We start from the raw sequence: 27,878 nt of genomic DNA, 5'->3' as shown, positions 1-27,878 counted from the left end.
AGCACATCTACTAATATTTATATATAAATAAATCTATTTAAAATATAAAAAAAAAACGCTGCATTTCGATACAAATGCCAACAAATGCACATTTTGTTTAATCGACGCATCACATTGTTAACTTTTATGCCGATGCACCTATCAGTGAATCTTACCATCCCTAGTCCACCCCTAGTACGTCAATTCAAGTAAACACCTAACAGCCACAGGGACCTAATGAGAGTTTTGCACAAAAGCTGTTTCATATGTTCAAACTGAGTAATGCATATGAATCCATAAAAAAAAAAGTTTACAGAGTTGTGATTTATTTTTAATTTTTTTTAATGATCTTTATTTTTTATAAAAAAAAAAAAAAAAGCAGGTACCAAAATTCGAACGACTAGCCGTGTTTACCATTTTTCTTTTTTTACCCACTTTAAAATCCCAGCCTTGTGCAGGACTTTATTTACATTGGGTATCAGTCTTTCTGCATAATCCCAAATCTTACTGTCCGTGATCAGCTTCTCGATGTCCAATTCAGGACGCTTCGGTTTAGCAGTGTGCATGACAATAGCCAAATCTCGAGGCACCCAGAAAGACTTTCCATTGATTTTATGAACAATGTGGACAGATGCCTGCATCACCTTTCTCGGGTCAACTATCATCTTGCTATTGTTGTTGACCCACCACTTTAAGGGTTCCTTGTGGATGTGTCTCAGTATATTGACACCAGGGACATTCCTCCACTCAGGAAAGTCAAATCTCTCACTGCCTCTGGTAATTTCTTTAGAGAAGACATGGGCCCAAAAGATGAAAGCCACCACATGAGGGTTGTTTTGCTGGAGTTTAGTCATGAGTTGGTTCAGAGATGAGTGTTGATACGGCATGATGATTTCATCGGCGTCTGTCAGAATCACGTATTTGGACCTCTGCCTGTTCCTTTGGATGCAGTCGTTTAATGTGGCCTGTTGCCCATAGTAGTGTACTTCACCTGAGTGCACCTCATGGTTCCAGCCTTTGGATGGTTTCAGAAAGTGATCGATAGGCCAGGGAATGATTTCCAGAATGCCATCTTCCTTGTAGCTGCGCAAGACTCTCTCTAGGTCTGGGCCACAGCTGTTGTTGTAGATAACTACGTGTTCCACACCGAGAAGCTTGTATGTCTCTATAGTCTGCACAAACTGAAGGACATTATTATATCCTCCAAACAAGCAAGAAATGCATAGCGTGAAGTCCACGTCAAAGTCCCTCCTATTCAGCAGAAGCTTGTGTATAGGCAAATAAAGGTGACTATGAATCTCCAGAAGGTTCTTTGGTCTCGATATGGTCATGTGTGTGGCATTGCATGTTGGCTCTATGTTACAAAATGCATCTGTGGTCACAAAAGGGAATCCAAAATTATCAATGTGTGTGTCCAGTTTGACAGGAGATATACTGAGTCCCTGCTGGTAACAGCAGAATATACAGGTAAATAGCTCAGAATGGATCTGGTTCATTATGGTTATGATATTTGCCTGTCCATTTGAATCATCACTGACGAAAGCAGACAGCATTAGGGATCTGGTGTCTCTAATAGGTGTTATGCTCATGGTTGAAATAGATGCTGGACAAGCCGAATTTGAAAATGTGGAAGGCTTCTGGATTGCAGCTCTAGGGGTAGGTTGGCCTGCTTTTTGAATGACAAATTTACTGTACTTTAAATACATTGATATTGTGCAAAGCAATGTAAACACCATAAAGGCTGTGCCTATGTGAATTTTTCTTGGATTCCAAAGGAGGTGGGCCATGTTATCAGCTTAATCTGCAAAATAAATAAATAATTAATTAATATTTTACATTTGTAAATATTTATTGAACAATTTGTAGAAAGTATTTTATTAATCAATTAAATATGACTCAACAATCTCAATTTGTCTGCTTTGTCTTTGTCTATAATACTTAAAACATAGGAATACTATAATACATATAAACACATAAATATGATCAGTTTTCCATGAAATACAGTGAGGAAAATAAGTATTTGAACACCCTGCTATTTTGCAAGTTCTCCCACTTAGAAATCATGGAGGGGTCTGAAATCGTGTGCATGTCCACTGTGAGAGACATAATCTAAAAAAAAAATAATCCAGAAATCACAATATATGATTTTGAAACTATTTATTTGTATGCAAATAAGTATTTGAACACCTGTCTATCAGCTAGAATTCTGATCCTCAAAGACCTGTTAGTCTGCCTTTAAAATGTCCACCTTCACTACATATATTATCCTAAATTAGATGCACCTGTTTGAGGTCGTTAGCTGCATAAAGACACCTGTCCACCCCATTCAATCAGTAAGAATCCAACTACTAACATGGCCAAGACCAAAGAGCTGTCCAAAGACACTAGAGACAAAATTGTACACCTCGACAAGGCTGGAAAGGGCTACGGGGAAATTGCCAAGCAGCTTGGTGAAAAAAGGTCCACTGTTGGAGCAATCATTAGAAAGTGGAAGAAGCTAAACATGACTGTCAATCTCTCTCGGACTGGTGCTCCATGCAAGATCTCACCTCGTGGGGTCTCAATGATCCTAAGGAAGGTAAGAAATCAGCCCAGAACTACACGAGGGGAGCTGGTCAATGACCTGAAAAGAGCTGGGACCACTGTTTCCAAGGTTACTGTTGGTAATACACTAAGACGTCATGGTTTGAAATCATGCATGGCACGGAAGGTTCCCCTGCTTAAACCAGGATGACCAGGCACGTCTTAAGTTTGCCAATGACCATTTGGATGATCCAGAGGAGTCATGGTAGAAAGTCATGTGGTCAGATAAGACCAAAATAGAACTTTTGGGTCATAATTCCACTAAACATGTTTGGGAGAAGAAGAATGATGAGTACCATCCCAAGAACACCATCCCTACTGTGAAGCATACTGTCAAGAGTGTCAGCTTGGCAATACCATGGCTTAAATTCCCAACCTTCCGATCAGTATCCCAGCATCTTAACCACTGAGCTAGATTCTGAGCTTGGATTCAGTCTGATTGGTTACAGCTGTATTGTGACCTGGATACACTTGTCATCGTTTTGAGAATTTGAAAGCAGTGCGTGGAGGACATTCCCACCAGAACTACGAACACACACTACATTAACCACATTAAGGTACGTAATTTCTCTGCTATGGCGAACATCCAGTTCATTCAGTGTGTGAAGTGTGACATGTTTAGTCAGTCTCTCTCCGTTGTTAGCGATAATTTTATCTGTAAGAAGTGTAAGCTAGTTTGCTCTTTGATAGAGAAGATCTTAGCATTAGAGGAGCGCATCCAGAGTCTAGAGAGAAGTAGTGAGTGTGAGAGCAGTCCAGGTTCTGCAGGGGAAAGTTTGGATGCCCTAGGTGAAGTTAATATTCCCCCGGACTCCGGCATTAGAGCCCTCGCAGCGGGGCGAATGGGTGACGACTCGGCGGCATACTCACAAAGCCAAAGCTAACGCTAAGGCTCGCCCACGGGAGCACCATTCCTCTCCGCTTCACGTGTCCAACAGGTTTGCTCTCCTCAGTGAAGCACCCGCTGAGAAACCTGAAAGAGCTCGGGTTTTAGGAGACTCCATTCTGAGGCACGTGAAATTAGCTAGACCTTTAGGGGCACCAGCAGCACAGGTTATGTGTATACCGGGAGCCAGGGCGCCGGACATAGCAGGTCAGCTTTTTGATTCTTAGGAAAGCACAGGTTCTCTAAGATAGTTTTTCACATAGGAGCTAATGATATACGCCTTTGACAGTCAGAGGTTACTAAGAGTAATATTATAGAGGTGTTTAAATTAGCGAAGGCAATGTCCGATGCAGTAACATGCTCTGGCCTCATCCCAATGCGACATGGCGATGTAGCCTACAGCAGGTTATGGTCGCTGAACTGCTGGATGTCCGAGTGGTGCTCCAAAAACAATGTGGGCTTCATTAATAATTGGAGCATTTTTGAGGGCAAGGCTGGCCTGTTAGGGCGGGACGGTGTCCATCCCACTCGGGAAGGTGCTGCTCTCATTTCTTGTAGTATAGGTCATAGTCTCAGAACAGCACTAGTTAACAAGTGACTGTCTAGTGCCAAGGCCAGGGAGCAGACAGACAGGCTAAACCGACCGTCTGCTAGCTGCACAGAGTCGTCACTCAGGATCCATCAAATTGAGACTGTGTCTGTCCCCCGAGCTAAATCAAAATATAGGAATTCTTAGAAAGTCTGTTTTAGTAACCTGATTAACATTTAATTAAATAGGACTGAACGCATAGCCAGCACCTCTGATCTAAAGATAGGATTGCTGAATATTAGATCTCTCACGTCTAAAACGCTTACTATAAACGAAATTATCACCGACCTGGAGTATAAAATAATGTGTTTAACAGAAACATGGATTAAACCGAATAAATATTTAGCATTAAATGAAGCGAGTCCTCCTGGGTATAGTTACATACACCAACCCTGTCTAAATGGCAGAGGAGTTGGAGTCGCAGATATTTATAATAATAATCTAAGCTTCACACAAAAGACTAAACACAAATGTAAAACATTTGAAGTTCTTTACACCAGCATAAAATATTCAGTGTCTGAAAGCAGGTCCAGTCATTCAATTCCACTAATTATTATTTATAGACCCCCAGGGCCCTACTCTGATTTTCTCATAGAATTTGCAGATTTCATCACAAATTTAGCTACTTCTTTAGACAAAGCATTAATTGTTGGTGATTTTAACATTCATTTTGATAATCAGGAAGACTCCTTAAGAGCAGCTGTTGTGTCCATTCTAGATTCAGTTGAAATTAATCAGAATGTTGACCCACTCATAGTGGTGGACACACTCTCGATTTGTTGTTAACATTTGGATTAAAAATAAAAAACGTAGTCATAATTCCACAGTCTGAAGCTATTTCAGACCATTATCTCATCTCTATTAAAATCTGCCTTAGTCATTGCATTAGTACTTCACCACGTTATCGTGTTACTTTCACGTCAGCTACAGCAGCGCGTTTTATTAACAATCTTCCAGAAATTACGATATTAGATAGATCTCCAGAGCTCGACTGGGCCACTGAATACCTAGAATCAACATTACGTTATACCCTAGATGATGTAGCTCCCCTTAAGACCAAAATGATCAGGGAGAAAAAATTAGCACAGTGGTATAATGATCATACACGCACCTTAAAACAGACCACTCGAAAATTAGAACGTAAATGGCGTCAAACAAAATGAACAGTATTTCAACTAGCATGGAAGGAGAGCCTCCTAATTTATAGAAAATCTCTTGGTGCTGCTAGATCAGCATATTTCTCCACCCTCATAGAAAATAACAAGCATAATCCTAGATTTCTATTCAGCACGGTAGCAAAATTAACAGGGAATAAAAGCACTGCACTCACATGCACACCATCAATAGGTAGTAATGATTTAATGAACTTTTTTAACAATGAAATTGAAAACATCAGGCAAAGAATCCAGACGGTTAATATAAATCCAAATTATTTTACAAGTAACCCTGTAGACAGCAGTGTAATTATAACAGACAATCAATTACAAAGTTTCACTCCTATTCACGAGAATGACTTAATTTCATTAATTTCCTCATCAAAATCATCAACCTGCATTCTCGATCCCTTGCCTACAAGTTTCTTTAAACAGCTAATTCCAGAGGTAATTGAACCTGTTTTAAAAATAATAAACTCTTCCATTAGCACTGGTTTTGTACCAAAATCCTTCAAACTGGCAGTTATCCACCCCCTAATAAAGAAACCTGACCTTGACCCATGTCAGCTGTCCAACTACAAACCAATATCAAATCTCCCCTTCATATCCAAAATTTTAGAAAAGGTTGTAGCACAGCAGTTATGCTCACACCTACTTATGAATAACATTTTTGAAATGTATCAGTCAGGATTTCGGCCTTATCATAGCACAGGGACGGCGCTGGTTAAGGTGGTAAATGACCTGTTATTGGCCTCTGATCAGGGTTTTGTCTCCTTACTTCTTTTGCTCGACCTTAGTGCAGCTTTTGACACCATTGATCACACTATACTACTTGCTAGACTTGAGAACGTTGTTGGAATAAAAGGAACAGCTCTCTCTTGGCTCAGGTCTTATTTGACTGATCGCTATCAATTTGTTGATGTAAATGGTGAGTTCTCCACACTCTCTGAGGTAAAGTTTGGTGTTCCTCAAGGATCTGTCTTAGGCCCTCTGCTTTTCTCTTTATATATGCTGCCTCTTGGAGAAATTTTTCATAAACATGGTATTAGATTCCATTGCTATGCTGATGATACACAGCTGTATATTTCAGCAAAGCCAGATGAGAGAGATCAGCTTAACAATGTTGAAAAATGTGTAAAGGACATCAGACAGTGGATGCTCGATAACTTTCTTCTGCTAAACTCAGATAAGACGGAAGTACTTGTAAATGTCTGCAAGACAGTTTAACTGTTTTTGTTGTTATTACAAGTTCTTTTCAATTCATGGAAATTTAAACAGAAGGTTAAAAATGAAACGTAATGTTCAGAGAATGTGTATGTGCATGTTTCTTTAAACGATGTGATGTACACGTGATGCCAGGGTTGTGCGCGGGAATAGGGAATTATGGGTCAGAGCGTAGCAAAGACATGGACACGTGAACATGCTGATATGAACGGCTTGCACAAATAACTACTATTTATCTGCAAGTGGTTCAAAAGGCGCACACGGTAACTGTTAATATTGTGTCTAATATTATAATGTTGTTTATGTGCTGTTATGTAGAACGTGTTAAGTATTTTATATATATGAGTTGTATATAAGTGTATTGTGTATTGTAATGTCGTGATCGGGACTAATTATGAATGGATTGTGTTTGTGGATGTTTATTGTGATTGTGAGATGTGTATTTAAATGTTACATGTTTATATTTTTTATAGTTTTCACGGTGTTTGAAGAGAGAGCGAGTGAGAGAGTGTGTGAATAAACTCAAACAACATCAGTACGATGCGTGGGCATTATTAATTGAACCAGTGCAGCTACAGTGAAAACGTACCGCCGGTATTGCCAAAGAAGATTGGCGATGATCCGGAGAGAAGACTATCGCTGAGTGTGGGCGGAGCATCAGTTTGCTGATTGAGAGAAGACGGGAGTGTTGGCTCCTGGCCACATTAAAGACAGTACACTGATTCACCAGAGAGGGCGACATTCACCAGCGTAGACTACGGTTTTGCAAATATCCTTTACAACCAAGGCTTCAAGTGCAACGTTACTGTAATATATTACTCTCTACAGTCAGAAGAGTATGACGGCATAAACAATATCAGGTTTGACTTTGCTATCTCCACAAATTCGTAAACATTGTACAAAAGAAACTGAAAAAATGACGTGTTAAAATATATACCTGGGTTTAATTGAACATAATTACATATATAGAAACTATATTATTGCTATTGTTATTGTTCTATTGTTGTTCTTGCTTTAGTGATGCTATTATACATGTTATAATGTGTTTTGATCTAAAAGGTTTAAGTGTGTGCATTCTGTGAAAGTGAAAAAATGCATTAAGAGTTTATGAGTGAAAAGTTACTAAAATATTAGTATCATACTGACATAGTCGCAAAGGTTATACACAGAGTTAGCAAATACTTGGTGACAAAGACAGTGTCTAATATAATGTCAGTTCATAGAGAGACATCACAAGTTGAAGAACCAACTGGACAAATTGAGTCCATTCAGTCAGAATTGACCACAACAGAAATGCACCAGATAGCAATAGAGTCAACCTCTGTCACTTCCAAGGAAAAGGAACCTAGAAAGTCCTCACGGGATAGAAAATTAACCCCAAAAATGCAGGAGCTTAGGCAACAAGAGGTTTCTCAGAAGGAGAACAAATTCATTAAGTTATATGGAAGCTGGAAAGAGCAAGTTAAAACCACACGTACCAAACTCAAGGATGAGTGCTCTGACGAAGATTTATGTGACATGCTTGATGCTGTAGAAGAGCTGGAAATACAAGTAAGAGAACTGTATGAAAATATTCGATCCCAGTCAGTACCTTCCTCTGACATGAGAAGAAAGATGGATTCCTGCACAGCAGTAACAGCAGATTTAATGGGGCTAATGAAAGTTTGTATGAGTGAAGTAGGGATGGAGGAATTTGATGCTAAGGCAGAAAATGCTAGACTTCATATGGTGCTTGACAAAGAGTATGCCCAGTCAATATTTGAGACTTCAATTTCCAAATCTACCGCTCAAAGTAACCACTCATGGTGCTCATTAGAACAACCAAGCATCATAACAAAAAGAGCAGAGTATGCTGCACGGCTCGCAGCAAAGCAGGCTGAAATAAAGATGGAAGAGGCTATTGCTGCACAAAGGCAAGAACTTAAGAGACTCGAAAATGAAAGAGATCTGCAAGTAATAGCGGCTAAGCTTAAAGCATACTCGGAAGCAGATTCAGGGGAAGCATGTAATCAAAGCAGATCACCAAGCAATAAAGCAGCCTATCCTCCTCCAGTTTCTCAAAAGGAAATAAAAAATCAACAGATTTGTGAGAACAAGGACAATGTGCAAACAAACCATACAAACAATGATGCATCATTAGCACAAGCCCTACATGACACAATGACACTCACCAGACTTCCAGCACCTGAGCCCTCAGTCTTCTCAGGGGATCCACTTAAATTCTTAGAGTGGAGTGCAAGTTTCAAGGCATTGATTGAAAGACGATGCACAAATCCAGCTGATAGGTTGTTCTACCTACAAAAATATGTCAGTGGAGAAGCACGATGTGTGTTAGAAGGAAGCTTCTTTAGGAAGGATGATAAAGCTTATGACCAAGCATGGGATGCACTGAATTCTAGATACGGACACCCCTTTGTGATTCAGCGGGCATTTAGAGAGAAACTGAATAACTGGCCAAAGATAGGTTCAAGGGACCCAGTTAAATTGAGACAATTCAGTGATTCTCTCACAGCATGCAATAATGCTATGCCATATGTCAAAGGACTTCAAGTGTTAAATGACTGTGAGGAAAATCAAAAGATGTTGCAAAAACTTCCAGACTGGGTAACTTTTTGCTGGAACCAGCATGTGACAAAGCAGTTGAGAAAAACGGAAGAATACCCCAATTTTAAGGAGTCTGCTAAATTTATGGCACAAGAAGCAGAAATTGCATGCAACCCTGTAACTTCCCTTAGTGCCTTAAAGTCACCTGAAGAAAAACCAGCTAGAGATGTAAGACGACAAAGAGCTAATGCATTGATTACAAATGTGAAAGCGCCAAATAGGTCAAACGCAGAGATGCAAGCTTACAGTGCTGTAGAACACAAAACAAAAACCTCAAATGGAACTAGGAAAGGAAATGTCCCATTTTCAGGTTCAAACCCAGTTCCTTGCATGTGCTGTGGAGAAAACCATTTTATCCACAAATCTCAAAGGTTTACTAACAAGCCAGAAGAAGGCAAGAAAAGGTTCATATTTGACAACAATCTCTGCTTCAGCTGTCTTAGGAGAGGACACAACTCGAAGGACTGTAAGAGTAAAGCTATTTGTGCCATATGTAAGAAGCGCCATCCAACACCACTGCACGAAGACCGTTATTCTACCACAGCAGACACATCATCTCATGCTATGCAATCTGAAGAAACAACAACTTCTCTTTCTTGTTGTGTGGACAGAGGTGATGGTGAGAGCACATCTATGATAGTGCCTGTATGGATTTCCTTGATCACAGCTCCTGAAAAGGAGACACTAGTTTATGCTTTATTGGACACACAGAGTAGCAACACCTTTGTAGATCAAGAGGTATGTGAAGAGGTGGGAGCAAGTTTAGAGCCTGTCAAGCTAAAACTAACAACAATGATGGGAAAAGATTCCATTATTCAAAGTGAGTTAGTGGGCTTAGAGTTAGGGGGGTTTTCCTCCCAAAGTCTTGTCAACTTGCCACCTGCCTATACAAGAGATTTCATCCCTCTTGAGCGTTCCCACATTCCAACCCCTGAAACAGCCAGAAGGTGGAACCATCTGAACAGAATAGCACCAGAAATTCCAAAGTTGATGGATTGTAAGGTCGGAATATTAATAGGCTATGACTGCTCTAGGGCACTGGCTCCACGACAAGTCATTATAGGAGGTGACGAGGAGCCATATGCCATTAAGACGGACCTGGGATGGAGCATCGTTGGCAGCTCACCACGGGTTGCGAAGCCGTCAGAGGTTAAGGCCTGTGCCATCATGTATCCGTCAAAGAAATTCCACTATTGACACCAGCCACTGTCATCAGAGCCCTAGAATCAGACTTCAAAGACACAAGCCCTGGGGAAAAGAGCATATCGCAAGATGACATACAGTTTATGCAGTTGCTGAATGAAAAAATATGCTACAATGCAGATGGGCACCTGGAAATGCCCCTACCTTTTAAGGCACGGCCCCAGCTTCCAGAGAATAAGCGGTTGGCTCTACTAAGACTGAAGCGTCTGAAAGGAAGACTTGATAAAGATCCCAAATTCAAGGATGACTACATTAAATTTATGGAAGGAGTATTTAAGGATAGTGATGCGGAGAGAGCTGAGCACTCACCCAGAGCAGGAAATACGTGGTATATTCCTCACCAAGGTGTCTATCACCCTAGAAAGCCAAACAGAATTAGGGTTGTGTTCGACTGCTCTGCCAAATATAATAGACGGCCCTAAACGATCATTTGCTATCTGGGCCTGATCTTACCAATGGCCTAACAGGAGTGCTTTGCAGATTCCGCAAATACCCAGTTGCAGTCATCTGTGATGTTGAGAAGATGTTCCACAGGTTCCATGTAAGCCAGGAGGACAGAGATTACTTACGGTTCCTATGGTGGGAACATGGGGATACGAATTCTGAGCCAAAGGAATATCGTATGAAAGTCCATCTTTTTGGAGCGGCATCCTCTCCTGCCTGTGCAAATTATGGAATGAAGTATCTCGCAAGCCAAAATGAAAAGGAGTATCCTGCAGCAGCCAACTTCATAAGGAAGAATTTCTATGTTGATGATGGCATTGCTAGCGTAGAAGATGTGGACACAGCTATCAACCTTGTGAAGGAAGCACAAAATGTGTGTGCTAAAGGAAGATTGCATCTTCATAAGTTCATCTCTAACAACAGAGAAGTTCTGGAGTCAATTCCTGACAGTGAAAGAGCTAGTGGAGTTCAGGATGTAGACCTCAGTCATGACAACCTCCCTGTCCAGACTGTGTTGGGAGTAAAGTGGAGTGTGAATAGTGATGCCTTTTCCTTTTAAGGTTGCTCTGGATAAGAAACCAGCAACACGGCGAGGAATCCTCTCTAGCCCCTTTTCTACTGCAGGGAAAGAAAGTACTACAGGAGATGTGCCAAAAAGGCATTTCAATGGGATGAACCGCTGCCTGGAGAGTTAAGACCCCAATGGGAAAGCTGGTTAAATGATCTAAAGAATCTGGAAAAACTTCAGATCCCAAGATGTTTCATTCCCCAAAATCTGGAAAGAGTGCAGAGAATTGAACTCCATCACTTTTCCGATGCGAGTAGCCACGGGTACGGTCAGTGCACATATATACGATTGCTCAGTGAAGACAAGGTGCACTGCTCTTTAGGCATAGGTAAAGCAAGGGTTGCACCCACAAAGGTTGTTACCATACCTAGACTCGAGTTAACAGCTGCAGTGGTCTCCTCAGCAGTCAGTAGTATGTTAAGAGAAGAACTAGAGCTCAAAATTGACCAAGAATATTTTTGGACTGATTCTAAAGTAGTCTTAGGTTACATCAATAACGATGCCCGAAGGTTCCACGTTTTCGTTGCCAATCGTGTCCAAAGAATCAGAGAAGCATCAGACCCTGCACAGTGGAACTACATCGATACAGACCAAAATCCAGCGGATCAAGCATCTAGAGGCCTTAGTGTTTCGGAGTTGATTAATTCAGACTGGCTTACTGGACCAAAGTTCTTGTGGAGAAGAGAGATTGTCATACCAAAGTCAACTCCAGAGCTCTTGGTGGGAAATCCTGAAATCAAAACAACACAGGTTCTGCAAACCAAAGTAATACAAGAGGACAATTTTTTGGAGAGATTTAATCGTTTCTCAAAATGGCATACAGCATTAAATGTGGTTGCTCGGATCCAGCTACTAGCAAAAAGAGACAAAATACCAAGGCCCATAAATGTTGAAGACTTGAGGAAAGCCAGCATTGTACTCATAAAATTAGCACAGAGAGATGCCTTCAAAAAGGAAATGGAAATACTGGGTCATGACAAACTGCCAAATAACCATCCATTGTTCCAGCTTGACCCAATGCTACAAGATGGTGTCCTTAGGGTGGGAGGGAGACTAAAGAAAGCTAACTTACCTCTGGACATGAAGCATCCAGTGATCCTCCCTAAGGCAGGTGTGGTCACACATTTAATCCTGGATTACTGCCACGATAAAACTCAGCATCAAGGCAGAGGGCAGACCCTCAATGAACTGAGAGCCAATGGTTACTGGGTCATTGGTGGCAGCAAAGTTGTAGCCAACTACATAAAACAATGTGTTACCTGCAGGAGAGCTCGCAGGCCAACAGAAACACAAAGGATGGCGGATCTACCTATTAATCGTACTGAACCATCACCACCCTTTTCATACTGTGGAATCGATTGTTTTGGGCCATTTCACACCAAACAAGGTCGCAAAGAGGTATGGTCTCATATTCACCTGTCTTTCCTCCAGAGCAGTTCACGTTGAAATGTTGGATGACTTGACAACTGATGCCTTTATAAATGCCCTACGGTGTTTTATAGCTATTCGTGGAGCTGTGAAAGAAATCAGGTCTGATCGAGGCTCAGATTTTGTTGGGGCAAAAAATTAACTGTCAAGAGCACTAAAGGAAGTGGATAAAGACAGACTGACTGCTTACCTAGCCCAAAAACAATGTGACTTCACAATGAATGTGCCCGATGCCAGTCATATGGGTGGTATTTGGGAAAGGCAGATCAGGACCGTTAGGAGTGTTCTAAGCTGGGTCTTATCGCAAAGTGCTGGCAGATTAGATGATGCTTCTTTAAGAACATTCTTCTACGAAGCCATGTCAATTATCAACAGCCGTCCACTGACCATCAACACACTTAATGATCCAAAAAGCCTAAAGCCCCTTACCCCAAACCATTTACTTACTATGAAAGCTTCTGTTCCGTTGCCTCCACCAGGGAAATTTGTAGCAGAAGATATGTATGCCAAGAAAAGGTGGCGCAGGGTACAATATCTTGCAGAGCAATTCTGGTGTAGATGGAGGAGAGAATATCTTGCAAACATCACCCTCAGACAACGCTGGCATACTCCAAAACGGAATGTGAGGATTGGAGATATTGTTATTGTCAAAGAGGAAGAGATTCCACGCAATGAATGGAGGCTTGGAAAAGTGATTGATGTTTGTAAAGAAGAAGATGGATTGGTGCGAAAGGTCACAATACAAATAGGAGATAGAAAGTTAGGTAAAGAGGGTAAAAGACACAATAACCTTTCCATTCTGGAACGTCCTATCCATAAGTTAGTTGTACTCATAGAAAACAACTAAAGTGTGTTTCATTAGAAATAATTTAAACACTCACAAATGAAAGAATATTTGAAACATTAATTGTATGTAAGGGTTGATAACTGTTTCTGGTATGTGGTTCTGGAATTACTAGATTTAATCAAACATGTTTATAAAGTTTTCATAAATCAAAGTAATTGGTGGGAGTGTAAATGTCTGCAAGACAGTTTAACTGTTTTTGTTGTTATTACAAGTTCATTTCAATTCATGGAAATTTAAACAGAAGGTTAAAAATGAAACGTAATGTTCAGAGAATGTGTATGTGCATGTTTCTTTAAACGATGTGATGTACACGTGATGCCAGGGTTGTGCGCGGAAATAGGGAATTATGGGTCAGAGCGTAGCAAAGACATGGACACGTGAACATGCTGATATGAACGGCTTGCACAAATAACTACCATTTATCTGCATGTGGTTCAAAAGGCGCACACGGTAACTGTTAATATTGTGTCTAATATTATAATGTTGTTTATGTGCTGTTATGTAGAATGTGTTAAGTATTATATATATAAGTTGTATTAGACTAATTATGAATGGATTGTGTTTGTGGATGTTTATTGTGATTGTGAGATGTGTATTTAAATGTTATATGTTTATATTTTTTATAGTTTTCACGGTGTTTGAAGAGAGAGCGAGTGAGAGAGTGTGTGAATAAACTCAAACAACATCAGTACGATGCGTGGGAATTATTAATTGAACCAGTGCAGCTACAGTACTTTTACTAGGACCACATGCAGCTAGTAGCAAACTTTCCGATTACCTTGGTGTGATTATTGACCCGAGTCTTTCCTTTGAGGCTCACGTGAATAATATTACCATGATCGCCTTCTTTCACCTTAGAAATATTGCTAAAATTAGAAATATGATGTTGTTACAGGATGCAGAAAAACTAGTTCATGCTTTTGTAAGTAAGTGCATAAATAAGCTTCAGTTAGTTCAGAATGCAGCAGCAAGAGTCCTCACTAGATCTAGGAAATATGACCACATCACCCCTGTATTAATCAGTCTACACTGGCTCCCAATCAAATCTCGCATTGATTATAAAATACTACTACTGACGTATTAAGTACTTAATGGTTTAGCACCGCAGTATCTGAGTGAACTTCTGTACCAGTATGATCCTCCACGCCTACTTAGATCAAAAGGTGCTGGCTATCTGTTGGTTCCTCCAATAATGAAGATTACAGCAGGGGGCAGATCTTTCTCTTATAAAGCCCCGCAGTTATGGAACAGCCTTCCTAACCCAGCCATTAGGGGGGCACAAGCCAGTGCACTCTTAGTGCCGGTCCCAAGCCCGGGTAAATGGGGAGGGTTGCGTTAGGAAGGGCATCCAGCGTAAAACATGTGCCAAATCAAATATGCGGATCACAAATGAGAATTTCATACTGGATCGGTCGAGGCCCGGGTTAACAACGACCGCCACAGGTATCGTTAGCCGACAGGGTACCGGTGGAAATTGGGCTACTGTTGGCCGAAGGAGGAGAAGGAGAGGAGAAAGACGTCTACAGAGATGGCAGGAAAAGGAGCAGTGTAGGAGAGTAGAGGTTCGGGTTGGTACTTTAAATGTTGGTACTATGACGGGTAAAGGGAGAGAGGTAGCTGATATGATGGAGAGGAGAAAGGTAGATATGCTGTGTGTTCAGGAGACCAAGTGGAAAGGGAGTAAGGCCAGGAACATTGGAGGTGGGTTTAAACTGTTTTATCATGGTGTGGATGGAAAGAGAAATGGTGTAGGGGTGATTCTGAAGGAAGAGTACAGTAAGAGTGTAGTGGAGGTGAAGAGAGTTTCTGATAGGGTGATGATCGTGAAGGTGGAGGTTGAAGGGATGATGATAAATGTCATCAGTGCCTATGCTCCACAAGTTGGCTGTGAGATGGAGGAGAAGGAAAGATTCTGGAGTGAATTAGATGAAGTGGTAGATGGTGTACCTAGGAAAGAACGATTGGTGATTGGGGCAGACTTTAATGGGCATATAGGTGAAGGGAACAGAGGTGATGAGGAGGTGATGGGTAGGTATGGTTTCAAGGAGAGGAATGTGGAAGGGCAGATGGTGGTAGATTTTGCTAAAAGGATGGAAATGGCAGTGGTGAACACGTATTTTAAGAAGAAGGAGGATCATAGGGTGACGTATAAGAGTGGAGGAAGGTGCACACAGGTGCATTATGTTCTGTGTATTAGATGCAACCTGAAGGAGATTGGAGACTGTAAGGTGTTGGCGGGGGACAGTGTAGCTAGACAGCATCAGATGGTGGTCTGTAGGATCGTTTTGGAGGTGAAGAAGAAGAGAAGGAAAGTAAGGATTGAAAGAAGACTAAGATGGTGGAAACTGAAGGAGGAAGAGGTCAGACAGGGGCTTGGTGGTGGTGAAGAGGTGCCGGATGATTGGGCAACTACTGCAGGAGTGATGAGGGAGGCAGCTAGAAAAGTACTTGGTGTGACATCTGGAAATAGAAAGCAAGACAAGAAGACGTGGTGGTGGAATGAGAAAGTGCAGGAGAGCATTAGGGGAAAGAGGTTGGCAAAACAGAAGTGGGATTGACAGAGTGATGAGAAAAGTAGGCAGGAGTACAAGGAGATGCGGCAGCAGGTAAAAAGGGATGTGGCGAAAGCCAAGGAAAAGGCATATGAGGAGCTGTATAAGAGGTTGGACACTAAGGAAGGAGAAAAGGATTTGTACCGATTGGCCAGGCAGAGGGACTGAGCTGGGAAGGATGTACTGCAAGTTAGAGCAATAAAGGATGGAGAGGGAAATGTGTTGACTAATGAGGAGAGTGTGTTAAGAAGATGGAGGGAGTATTTTGAGCAGCTGATGAATGATGAAAATCAGAGAGAGAGAAGGTTGGAGGATGTGGAGTTGGTGAAGCAAGATGTAGATAGGATTAGTAAGGAGGAAGTGAGAGCAGCGATTAAGAGGATGAAGAATGGAAAGTCGGTTGGACCAGATGACATACCGGTAGAAGCGTGGAGATGTTTAGGAGAGATGGCAGTGGAGTTTTTAACCAGATTGTTTAACAGGATTCTGGAAGGGGAGAGGATGCCTGAGAAATGGAGAAGGAGTGTGCTGGTACCGATCTTTAAACATAAGGGAGATGTGCAGACCTGCAGTAACTACAGGGGAATTAAGTTGATCAGTCACACCATGAAGTTATGGGAAAGAGTAGTGGAAGCCAGGCTGAGAGAAGAGGTGACCATCTGTGAGCAACAATATGGTTTCATGCCGAGGAAGAGCACCACAGATGCCTTATTTGCTTTGAGGATGTTGATGGAGAAGTATAGAGAAGGACATAAGGAGCTGCATTGTGGATTTGTGGATTTAGAGAAAGCGTACGACAGGGTGCCGAGAGAGGAGTTGTGGTATTGTATGAGCAAGTCAGGTGTGTCAGAGAAGTATGTGAGGGTGGGGCAGGACATGTATGAGGACAGTGTGACGGCAGTGAAGTGTGCAGTAGGTACGACAGACTGGTTCAGGGTGAAGGTTGGACTGCATCAAGGATCGGCCCTGAGCCCTTTCCTGTTTGCAGTGGTGATGGACAGGTTGACGGACGAGGTCAGACAGGAGTCTCCCTGGACTATGATGTTTGCAGATGATATTGTGATTTGTGGTGAGAGTAGAGAGCAGGTTGAGAAGAGCCTGGAGAGGTGGAGATATGCGCTTGAGAGAAGGGGAATGAAAGTCAGTAGGAGTAAGACAGAGTACATGTGTGTGAATGAGAGGGAGGGCAGTGGAGTGATGCGGTTGCAGGGAGAAGAGGTGGAGAAGGTGGAGGAGTTCAGGTACCTGGGGTCAACAGTGCAAAGTAATGGAGAGTGTGTTAGAGAAGTAAAGAAAAGAGTGCAGGCAGGGTGGAGTGGGTGGAGAAGAGTGACAGGAGTGATTTGTGATAGTAGGGTATCTGCAAGAATGAAAGGGAAAGTTTATAGGACTGTGGTGAGACCTGCGATGTTGTATGGATTAGAGACAGTGGCATTGAGTAAAAGACAGGAGATGGAGCTGGAGGTAGCAGAGCTGAAGATGTTAAGGTTTTCGTTGGGAGTGACGAGGATGGACAAGATTAGAAATGAGTTTATTAGAGGGACAGCACAGGTAGGATGTTTTGGTGACAAGGTGAGGGAGGCGAGATTGAGATGGTTTGGACATGTGCAGAGAAGGGACATGAATTATATTGGTAGAAAAATGCTGAAGATGGAGCCACCAGGTAGGAGGAAAAGAGGAAGGCCAAGGAGGAGGTTTATGGATGTGGTGAGGGAAGACATGCAGGTAGTTGGTGTGAAAGAGGCAGATGTAGAGGACAGGGTGGTATGGAGACGGATGATCCGCTGTGGCGACCCCTAATGGGAGCAGCCGAAAGAAGAAGAAGAAGAAGAAGTTATGGAACAGCCTTCCTATCAGTGTTCGGGACTCAGACACAGTCTCAGTGTTTAGGTTGAGGTTGAAAACATATTTATTCAGTCAAGCCTTTAATCAGTAGATTTTTCTTAGGTAAAGGCTCAGATCTGGAGGGAACATTGATATAGAGTGTTTGGTAAACTGGGATATTTGTATGCTGTCGTCCCCTCACATTCACGCGTTCAATCAGGTTTGTTGATGGTGGTGTGGTGGGTCGTCTCTTATCCCAGAGTTCCCTCATGTCTGTGTTGCCGTCTGGTTCTCCCTTTTAGTTATGCTGCCATAGCGAGTCTTGCCGGAGTCCAAACTGCACAGTGACTTTAACTCTCATGCAACAATAGGTTCACTTAATAATCCATATCCTTCTCTTCCTGTCACCCTCCTCTCTCTCTCTCTCTCTCTCTCTCTCTCTCTCTTTTGGTCGAGTTAAACATGCTCCTGAGGCTCCAGTTACCACTGTTCCTGCCCCTCTCCCCTCCGTGGATCTTCCCACTTCGTCCAGGCCTGCCTCTGGATAGTGTTCTCTTTGACTGGAGGCCACTCTGTGCAGCTGGGGAAGGTTTGTCATCAACATCCTGGGTGGTTCCATGAAATTCCGGAGTAAGAACGGAAACTTTGAGGATGGATTGGACTGTAGTTGATGTCAACAGTCTCCTACACTGACTCAGGAATACAGTTCGCTTTTGATCATCATCACTGTACCCTGCAACATTGTATACCTGCCACAAATGGACATTTGGTGTAACCCAGATGAGGATGGGTTCCCTCTTGAGTCTGGTTCCTCTCAAGGTTTCTTCCTTATGCCATCTCGGGGAGTTTTTCCTTGCCACAGTCGCCACCGGCTTGCTCATCAGGGACAAACTTACTCATAAAGAACATATTCATTTTTAATCACCGCATTATCTGTGTAAAGCTGCTTTGAGACAATGTTCATTTTTAAAAGCACTATACAAATAAAAATGAATTGAATTGAATTGAAATTAATTGAATTGGTAGCATCATGCTTTGGAGGTGTTTTTCTGCACATGGGACAGGGCGACTGCACTGTATTAAGGAGAGGATGACCGGGGCCATGTATTGTGAGATTTTGGGGAACAACCTCCTTCCCTCAGTTAGAGCATTGAAGATGGGTCGAAGCTGGGTCTTCCAGCATGACAATGACCCGAAGCACACAGCCAGGATAACCAAGGAGTGGCTCTGTAAGAAGCATATCAAGGTTCTGGCATGGCCTAGCCAGTCTCCAGACCTAAACCCAATAGAGAATCTTTGGAGGGAGCTCAAACTCCGTGTTTCTTAGCGACAGGCCAGAAACCTGACTGATCTAGAGAAAATCTGTGTGGAGGAGTGGGCCAAAATCCCTCCTGCATTGTGTGTAAACCTGGTGAAAAACTACAGGAAACGTTTGACCTCTGTAATTGCAAACAAAGGCTACTGTACCAAATATTAACATTGACTTTCTCAGGTGTTCAAATACTTATTTGCAGCTGTATCATACAAATAAATAGTTAAATCATACATTGTGATTTCTGGATTATTTTTTTTAGATTATGTCTCTTACAGTGGACATGCACCTAAGATGACAATTTCAGTTTTCAATTGAGGGGGAGTGGTGGCTCCAGTGGTTAAGGCACTGGATTACTGATCGGAAGGTCGGGGGTTCAAGCCCCGGTATTGCCAAGCTGCCACTCTTAGGCCCTTGAGCAAGGCCCTTAACCCTCTGTGCTCCAGGGGCGCCGTATCATGGCCGACCCTGCGCTCTGACCCTAGTTTCCAAGCAAAACTGGGATATGCGAAGAACAAATTTCACTGTGCTGTAATGTATATGTGACAAATAAAGGCTATTCTATTCTATTCAGACCCCTCCATGATTTCTAAGTGGGAGAAGTTGCAAAATAGCAGGGTATTCAAATACTTATTTTCCTCACTGTATACCCAGTATTTCCATTTCCATATTAATAGCTACAATATTCCTTGCACTTGCACTGTAGCCAGCATGTTCAAGACCATTTTTTTTGCTTGTTTAAATTACGTGTTGTGAAACACTCAACAGTCTCTTACTTTTTGTATAATGGCATTGGAATTTTGTTTAATGTTTGTAATGCTTGACTGTAACTTTGCTAAAATTTCATCAACAAAGTCCAGTACTTTTAAGTTTTTACTTTTTTTAAAAGGCTTTTTTGTGCCTGATACCAAGACTGATACTAAAATCCTGATTTTTGAGTGTAAAGGCTTTCAAATATTTTAACTAAAGCAATAAAATGTCCCTCATGACTTAAACATAAGTAGTAAATATTATAACTGTATAAATACAATCAAATCAATCATAGAATAGAAAACACATTGTCTTATTATATGCATGTCTATCCCGTTGCATAAACAAATATATTTCCAAACCCAATTCCAGTCTTTGTAACAGGAACCAATATCCAATATACAGTATGCTTTCTCCAATCTTCTTTTTGTTCTTTCGGCTTCTCCCATTAAGGGTCGCCACAGCGGATCATCCGTCTCATACCACTCTGTCCTCTACATCTGCCTCTTTCAAACCAACTACCTGCATGTCTTCCCTCACCACATCTATAAACCTCCTTCTTGGTCTTCCTCTTTTCCTCCTTCCTGGTGGCTTGATCCTCAGCATTCTCCTACCGATATACCCCATGTCCCTCCTCTGCACATGTCCAAACCATCTCAATCTCGCCTCTCTCACTTTGTCTCCAAAACGTCCTACATGCGCAGTCCCTCTAATAAACTCATTTCTAATTCTGTCTATCGTCATCTCTCCAATGAAAACGTCAGCATCTTCAGCTCTGCTACCTCCATCTCCACCTCCTGTCTTTTACTCAATGCCACTGTCATACAACATCGCAGGTCTCCAAAATCTTTTATCTTATCGATTTCTGGTATTTCTTCAATACCAATAATTTGTGTGTAAGTGGCATTTCTCATTAAAACAGACTTTTGTGACAAATCTGAATTTACTAGTCACTGTACAGGCATTCAACGCGTTCTAAAGAGATCCTATGAAAGTAAAACGACTTGTACTTTTTTTTGTATTAATTGTTTATACCTACACTCCACAAGTTCAACCTTATACTTACACAATTTCTTGGCTGCTGTATCATATGCAAATCAATACATTTCCTCAACATATTCTTACTGGTTCCTGATTTTGTCAGACACTCTGTAGTTTTGGACCTCCTGATTCAATTCCATATCATGATTGTGTTATTAGTTTATTTAATAATAATTTTATTACATGAAAAAACTTGTTAATGTGCTATGCAATTAGGAGTCAGTCCTGTACCTGAGCAGGCATGTTTAAAAGTCATGAGAGAATTTCGATCAAATCTGATGTTAATTCTACCATTTTTTTAATTAACTATTGTATGGCAATGAAAATTACACATGAATGAAATGTATAGAAATAACAGTGCGTGTGGGTTGAGCGCTCTTTATATTCAAGAATTAAAAGAATTTAACTGAATTTTTCAGCTCTGTTTCAGACTGTAAGGTTATAAGTAGGCAAAGTATATATATTAGGCACTTTGACATCTGAAAATAACAAGCATGCTGGAAGAAATGTCATTCTCCTTCATGGTAATATTTCAAGGTTTCTCAGCAGAAAATTGCCTGGAGTATCATACTGCCTCCACCGAGTTGCTTTCTTTATACAGTACAGTACATTCTGGTGCCATCTCCACAGGTATTTGACACACAAGGACCCGGCTGCTCACATAAAGGAAAGGAAAACATGAGTCATCAGACCAAGCTATCTTCTTCCATTCTGTCATGGTCGAGTTTTGATGCTCATGTCCAAACTGAATGTGCTTTCGGTGGTGTACAGAGGTCAGCATGGGCACTGTAAACTGTAATAACTGTGTGTTCTAACACCTTTTTATTATGGCCAGCACTTTCAGCATTTTCTGCTACACTTCTATGGGATTGGACCAGGCAGGTTAGCCCCATGAACATCAAAAAGCCTTGTATGTACATGACCCTGTCACAGGTTTACCTATTGTCCATCCTTGGACCACTTTTGGTAGGTACTAATCACTTCATACTGTACCAGGAACTCTTGATAAGACTTGCTGTTTAGGAGATGCTTCACACAGTTGTCCAGCCATTACACAGTTGGCTCTTATCAAAGTTGCTCAGACACTTTACCTATTTTTGTCTGCTTTAAACACATTTTTATCTGCTTTATCACACCATTTCTCAATGTACTGAGATAATCACTACTAATCACTTCACCTGCCATTGAGTTTAATGCTATGGCTGATCTGTATGCTGAAATTGGTATTTCAGTAGGTTTTAATGGTAAATTAGTGTCTTCTTCTGCTTATGTAGCACCAGGATTCAGAAGAAACGTTTCATTTCACTGTGTACTGCGTCAGCTTTATATGGTTGAAATGACAATAAAAGCTTCTTGACTTGACGACTTCTTCTCCTTGTTCTTTCAGCTTTTCCCATTTGGGGTCATCGCAGCAGATCATCTGTCTCCATACCCCCCTGTCCTCTACATTTGCCTCTTTCAACCCAACTACATGCATGTCTTTCCTCACCACATCCATAATATATTTTTTAAAACCCAGCCATTAGGGTTGCACAAGCCAGTGCACTCTTAGTGCCGGTCCCAGGGCCAGATAAATGGGGAGGGTTGCTTTAGGAAGGGCATCCAGCGTGAAACGTGTCAAATCAAATATGCGGATCACGAATCAGAAATTTATACCGGATCGGTCGAGGCCCGGGTTACCAACGACCGCCACAAGTATCGTTAGCCAACAGGGTACAAGGGTGGAAATTGGGCTACTGTTGGCCGAAGGAGGAGACGAAGAGGAGAAAGACGTTAAATGTATAGGACAGGGGGGTATGAAGACAGATGATCCGCTGTGGCAACCCCTAATAGGAGAAGAAGAAAAGTATATTTTTAAAAAGAGATTAACAATATTATACTGTAGCTATAAAATGTGTTGGAGGATGGGTTGGGCCGAGTACATAAAATCCCAATAGCTTCCAATAGATGGTTCTTGGTATAAAGAAATTGGAATGCTAACTAACAGAATAAACTGACAGAATGAACTGGCATTAAAAGTCTTTATTTTTATTTTCCAATGCAAAAAGGAATGATTTTGGTCATTGTGGAAAATATGTTTGCATGGCTGTGTTTATTTCTGTAGAAGAACAAGCCAATAATATTAGTCAAGAGTCTCTGGCTTCTCGAGTTACATACTGCAGACCGTGTTCACCATATGAATCATAGTTGTCATAGGTAGGAAAATGGAGCCACTCAGGCTTGTAAGTAGTCGTACTGTACACAAATGTGTCAATGGTACTGCCAACTTGAGGTGTCCCCACTCCTTCTTCAACCCACTCCTCCACCTCAAGCAGGATATTTGTTCGCTGGTACATTTGTGGACAGCTTTCAAACCGGTCAAGAAACTTCAGCATCGGTTCATCCACACTGTAGACTTCTCCCTGGACACGGTGTCCCTCTCCAGGTATGTTGAGGAGGAAGGGGATATTGTACTTGCTGGCTATCACCAGGGGGTATTTCTTAACGGTATGAGCACGGCCAAGGAACGTGGCATTGCCTGTAGTGGTGTCCAACATCCTGTAGTAGTTGGGCTGGCCCTTTTTAAGAGTGCCATATACGAAAATATGTGCCATCTGAGTAGCTGGTAGTCGAAAGCTAAGAATCCCCTTTTAGGAGATACAAAATCATTATTAAATAACAATCGTTAACTGGTCTAGTGTTGTTCATTTCCAAAAACATCTATCAAAACTGTTTTCACAGAATAATTGATTGGAGTGTGGATGAAAATTTGCAATGGTACTGGTATATATGTTTACAAAGAAGACTCTTACCAGAGTTGTAGAAAATGTATCTTTTAATCCAATAGTAAAAGTTCTAAAATATAAAAATTATTATAAAGTTTTTATTTTTCCACTATAAATATTATTAGCAAAATGAGTGTTAAAAGACTCAAAGCCAAGGTGAGCAAATTATAGAATCTCCTAAAAACACTTAAACCACCATCTATTTACTTCCTTTCCATTTACTTTATATTCTACAAATATTATTATGTTGGAGGTAAGGTACAGCTGTACATGTGATCAACGAGAAAAGGCTTCATTTATCAAAAGTAATTAAAGTAATGTAATAAATTGTCAAGTTTTTAACATTACAGCATAATAATATGAAGTTGAACGGGCTTGTGTTGAACCACATCACACCCTCACTGCATCTTTATGTATTTTTGTTTGATCTATAATGTAAATTACTGTAGAATTATTTTTCTTTGTGTGTGCTGCTGCTGTAATACATAAATATCCCTCTGGAATGAATAAAGTGATCTATGTATCTATCCTGTACATTAGTATATATTATTGTTATTATCAAACCAATAACATTTTTAGCAGTTGCATTCCAGCTCCTGTACTTAGTGTTTTATTTCAGTATTTCTCAACCCTGATCAAGGACTACCTCTGCCCTTCACATCTCCATTTAATATTACCTTATTAAACTCAACAAAACATTAACAAGCCAGGGCTATGGACTTTCTAGAAAACATTGCAGGACCAGGATTTAGAATTACAGTAATAGCCGATGTGCAGATTTTCTATCTATAGCTTGCATGTTTATGGAGTTTAGTTTCTCTATCTATACCCTAACCATTACAACTTAAAAATGCTACAAAAGACTAGCATTTCTTGCTTTAATTTTGACAAATGCTCCTCGTAATTGCTCACATACGAGAATAGTTGCCAGGAAATGATCATGTCACTAAATGTTTTTACACTGTGGCCGAAAATACTTTTAAGCACAAACTTGAAGATCTGCATTAGAGTAACTGAAAGTGAAACTTTATATACAGTTTGAAAAAATTCATCTGAAGCAAAAACAAACAGAAAAAAGAAAATCGCAATTTATTTTATTTAAATGACAAAAAACCCCAAATGCAACTGTTACAACAGTAACATTTTTGCAATATAAAGCTCTTCTGCTTTGGATCTTAAACTATTATATGAGTTGCTCAGTAGCTCCTGGTTTTATAAACACAACTGACTGTATGAGACTGTAGAAAGGACGTTACTCATAATCATACACTCCAGTGCTCATGTTCTCACTCTCCAGTGTTCTGTATTGTGTAAAGACTATAATCACACTCTTGATATCACCCAAATGAAGATGGGTTCCCTTTTGAGTCTGGTTCCTTTCAAGGTTTCCCCCCCCCCCCTCTCTCACCCCCCCCTCCCCCCCCCCTCCCTCTCTCCCTCCCTCCCTCCCTCTCCCCCCCCCCCCCCCTCCCTCTCCCCCCCCCTCTCTCTCTCTCCCTCCCTCCCTCCCTCCCTCTCCCCCCCCCCCTCTCTCTCTCCCTCTCACCCTCCCTCCCCCCCTCCCCCCCCTCTCTCTCCCTCTCTCCCCCCCCCTCCCCCCCCCCTCTCTCCCCCCCCCCCCTCTCTCTCCCTCTCACCCTCCCTCTCACCCTCCCTCTCCCTCTCACCCTCCCTCTCACCCTCCCTCTCACCCTCCCTCTCACCCTCCCCCACCCTCCCACCCTTTATTATAAAATTTATATATATAAAATGTGTGTGTATATGTATGTATGTGTATATATGTATATACACATACATATACACATACATACATACATACATACATACACATATACACATACATACATACATATACACATACATACATACATATACACATACACACACACACACACACATATATATATATATATATATATAAAATTTATAACAATAGTGGAAACAGTCTGAAATCTTACCTTCAATTTAAAATAGTCCTACTAATCCGAAAATACTTGGGGAAAAAATGTCAGAATGCCAAACAGTGTCTATAAGGCACTTTTTAAACAACGTGGATTACACACGAGCGTCCGTGCAAAGTGCTGAACAGGTAGTAGCTCCTCAAGGAAGGATTTCAACATAAAGGTCCTCTCTCAATAGCGATAGCAAAAAAAAAAAGCTTTTTTAATTGTCGAATCAGCAAGAATGAAGCCTTCTCCTCTCTCTCTCTCTCTCTCTCTCTCTCTCTCTCTCTCTCTCTCTCTCTCTCTCTATATATATATATATATATATATATATATATATATATATATATGGAAAAATAATAATAATAATAATAATAATAATAATAATAATAATAATAATAATAATATATATTCCAGTTTTACATCTACCAAAATTGCAAATAGCAGCATCGTGCAAACTGACAAACGCTGACAATTGCAGATAAACATATGTGCAACTAGTGATGCAAAGATCGGATAATCTTTGTGACTCGATTTCCAAATTGAAAGAGTCTTTTATTTTTTGCCATTTAGTTTATTTCGTTTCTTTGATCCATGAATCAATTTCAAAGCGTTTATGGGAGTCACGTGACAAATAGACGAACCACTCGGACCGGAGGACTCATGTGATGAACTTCTGTATTCTGTTTCCTGTATATAACCTTCGAAGATTTTGAGATGCTTTGCTCATGCGCGTTCAGTAGAAAATGGATGAATCATTCTTAGAGACTCGTTCTTCTGAATCATATTAAAGACTCGTTTAAAATTAAAGACTCATTCATGAACGAGCCAACAGTAGTACCAACAGTAGCATGGGCGTAAATCATGGGGGGACGGAGGGGGCATGTCCCTCCCCTTCCGAGGGTTCTCCCCCCGCCCAATTTTTTTTTTTTAAATATCGCACTCTCTATTGTAAAAAATATATGTATGTATACCTAAATAATTGTGTAAGTAGGAAGTAGGAAAAAAACCCCGCAAAAAATGCATTCAAAAACAGTTGAGTTCCCCCCCCCCCTTCCTCACAGTGGTTTGACCCACCGCCTGCTTTCCCAGTTCATCTCACCTACTCTACACACACGAGTCAGGTATGTGTCTGCTGCTCAATTAATGTTCAACTCCATTAACTAGGGGATTTTATTCACTTTAAGTAAAGCGATTCTCTTTAATCTAGTTAATGCAGATTCATTTATAAATTAGTTGCGGCACAAATGCTGATTTCCGATGTAATTTTCCATGAATCTGCTCTATTCGCGATTAAAATATGACTTATCTAGTGAACGTTAGCTTGTTTACATTAGCTTGTAGCATAGTGCACTGACACTAACACACCAAAGCTGTTTCTCATGCAGTGTTTTATTTGGGATGACTTGGTATGATGTTAACTTAACATTAACACACAATTAGCATATTGTTTATCTGTGCATTACTAAATAAGCACTGTGCTATGTCTGAACTGACCCCAGTGTATTTTTTTTTTTTGTATAATCAATTTCTATTCTGTTCTTAAGTGTCTTAATTAATTTTAAATAAAAAAAATTGTATTCCTTGTTTTGCTTTGTCATTGAACCTGGGAAAAACTTTGAAAATAACCATAATGACGCAGTCTTCATGCTACAATAATAATGATAAAAGCAAAGTTGTTCACTGTGGGGACACTGTGTCTTTATAAGTACAATTTGACTATTATTTGTGTCCCCTTCAAAAATTGCTCATGAGAAATTTTATATTTATTGTCCCCCCCTACTGTTAAATGAAATGTAGGCCACGAACAGTAGTACCAACAGAATCATTGAAAAATGTGTGTGTGTTGTGTGTGTGTGTATATATATATATATATATATATATATATATATATATATATATACACATATATACACACACACACACACACACACACACACACACACAGGCGATCAAAATTAGAGAACAATTTATAAACAATTGAACAATTCTGAAATAATGTCATCCTCACTGCTCAACAGTTGAAGGAGTTTTTGTCTTGTCTATACCATGCTACCAGAACACCTTTTCCACAAAACAACTAAGGCATTTAAAAAAAAAACATTATTTTGCAGAAAACACACTGATCAAAATTAGAGAACAACAATGACTGTAGCATGGAAAAAGATTACAAATGTTCTGA

General features: G+C 40.8%; 1 protein-coding gene across 3 annotated transcripts; it reads right to left on the bottom strand.

Annotated features, from left to right (window-relative positions):
* Positions 1-364: 364 nt before the first annotated feature.
* LOC310723691 (gamma-glutamylaminecyclotransferase-like) lies at positions 365-25,889 on the bottom strand. 3 transcript variants are annotated; one of them, XM_083537077.1, is made up of 3 exons: positions 25,712-25,888; positions 23,781-23,823; positions 22,996-23,615 (listed from the first exon to the last, which is right to left on the bottom strand). In XM_083537077.1, the coding sequence occupies exon 3, from the start codon at positions 23,580-23,582 to the stop codon at positions 23,115-23,117; it is 468 nt and encodes a 155-aa protein (XP_083393203.1). In that variant the 5' UTR covers positions 23,583-23,615; positions 23,781-23,823; positions 25,712-25,888; the 3' UTR covers positions 22,996-23,114. The 3 variants fall into 3 exon arrangements, with proteins under 3 accessions (XP_083393202.1, XP_083393203.1, XP_083393204.1); XM_083537076.1 differs by lacking the exons at positions 22,996-23,615; positions 23,781-23,823 and adding an exon at positions 365-1,780 and having other exon boundaries at positions 25,712-25,886; XM_083537078.1 differs by lacking the exon at positions 23,781-23,823 and having other exon boundaries at positions 25,712-25,889.
* Positions 25,890-27,878: the final 1,989 nt, after the last annotated feature.

Source organism: Silurus aristotelis (assembly GCF_946808225.1).
Source record: "Silurus aristotelis genome assembly, chromosome: 3".
NCBI classification, from domain to species: Eukaryota; Metazoa; Chordata; class Actinopteri; order Siluriformes; family Siluridae; genus Silurus; species Silurus aristotelis.
The sequence above is the reverse complement of the archived record's forward strand: the minus strand, read 5'-3'. Positions and strand labels throughout refer to the sequence as shown.

Coding starts and splice junctions, on each gene's coding strand:
- LOC310723691 (XM_083537076.1), bottom strand. CDS start 1,766: ATGGCCCACCTCCTTTGGAATCCAAGAAAAATTCACATAGGCACAGCC.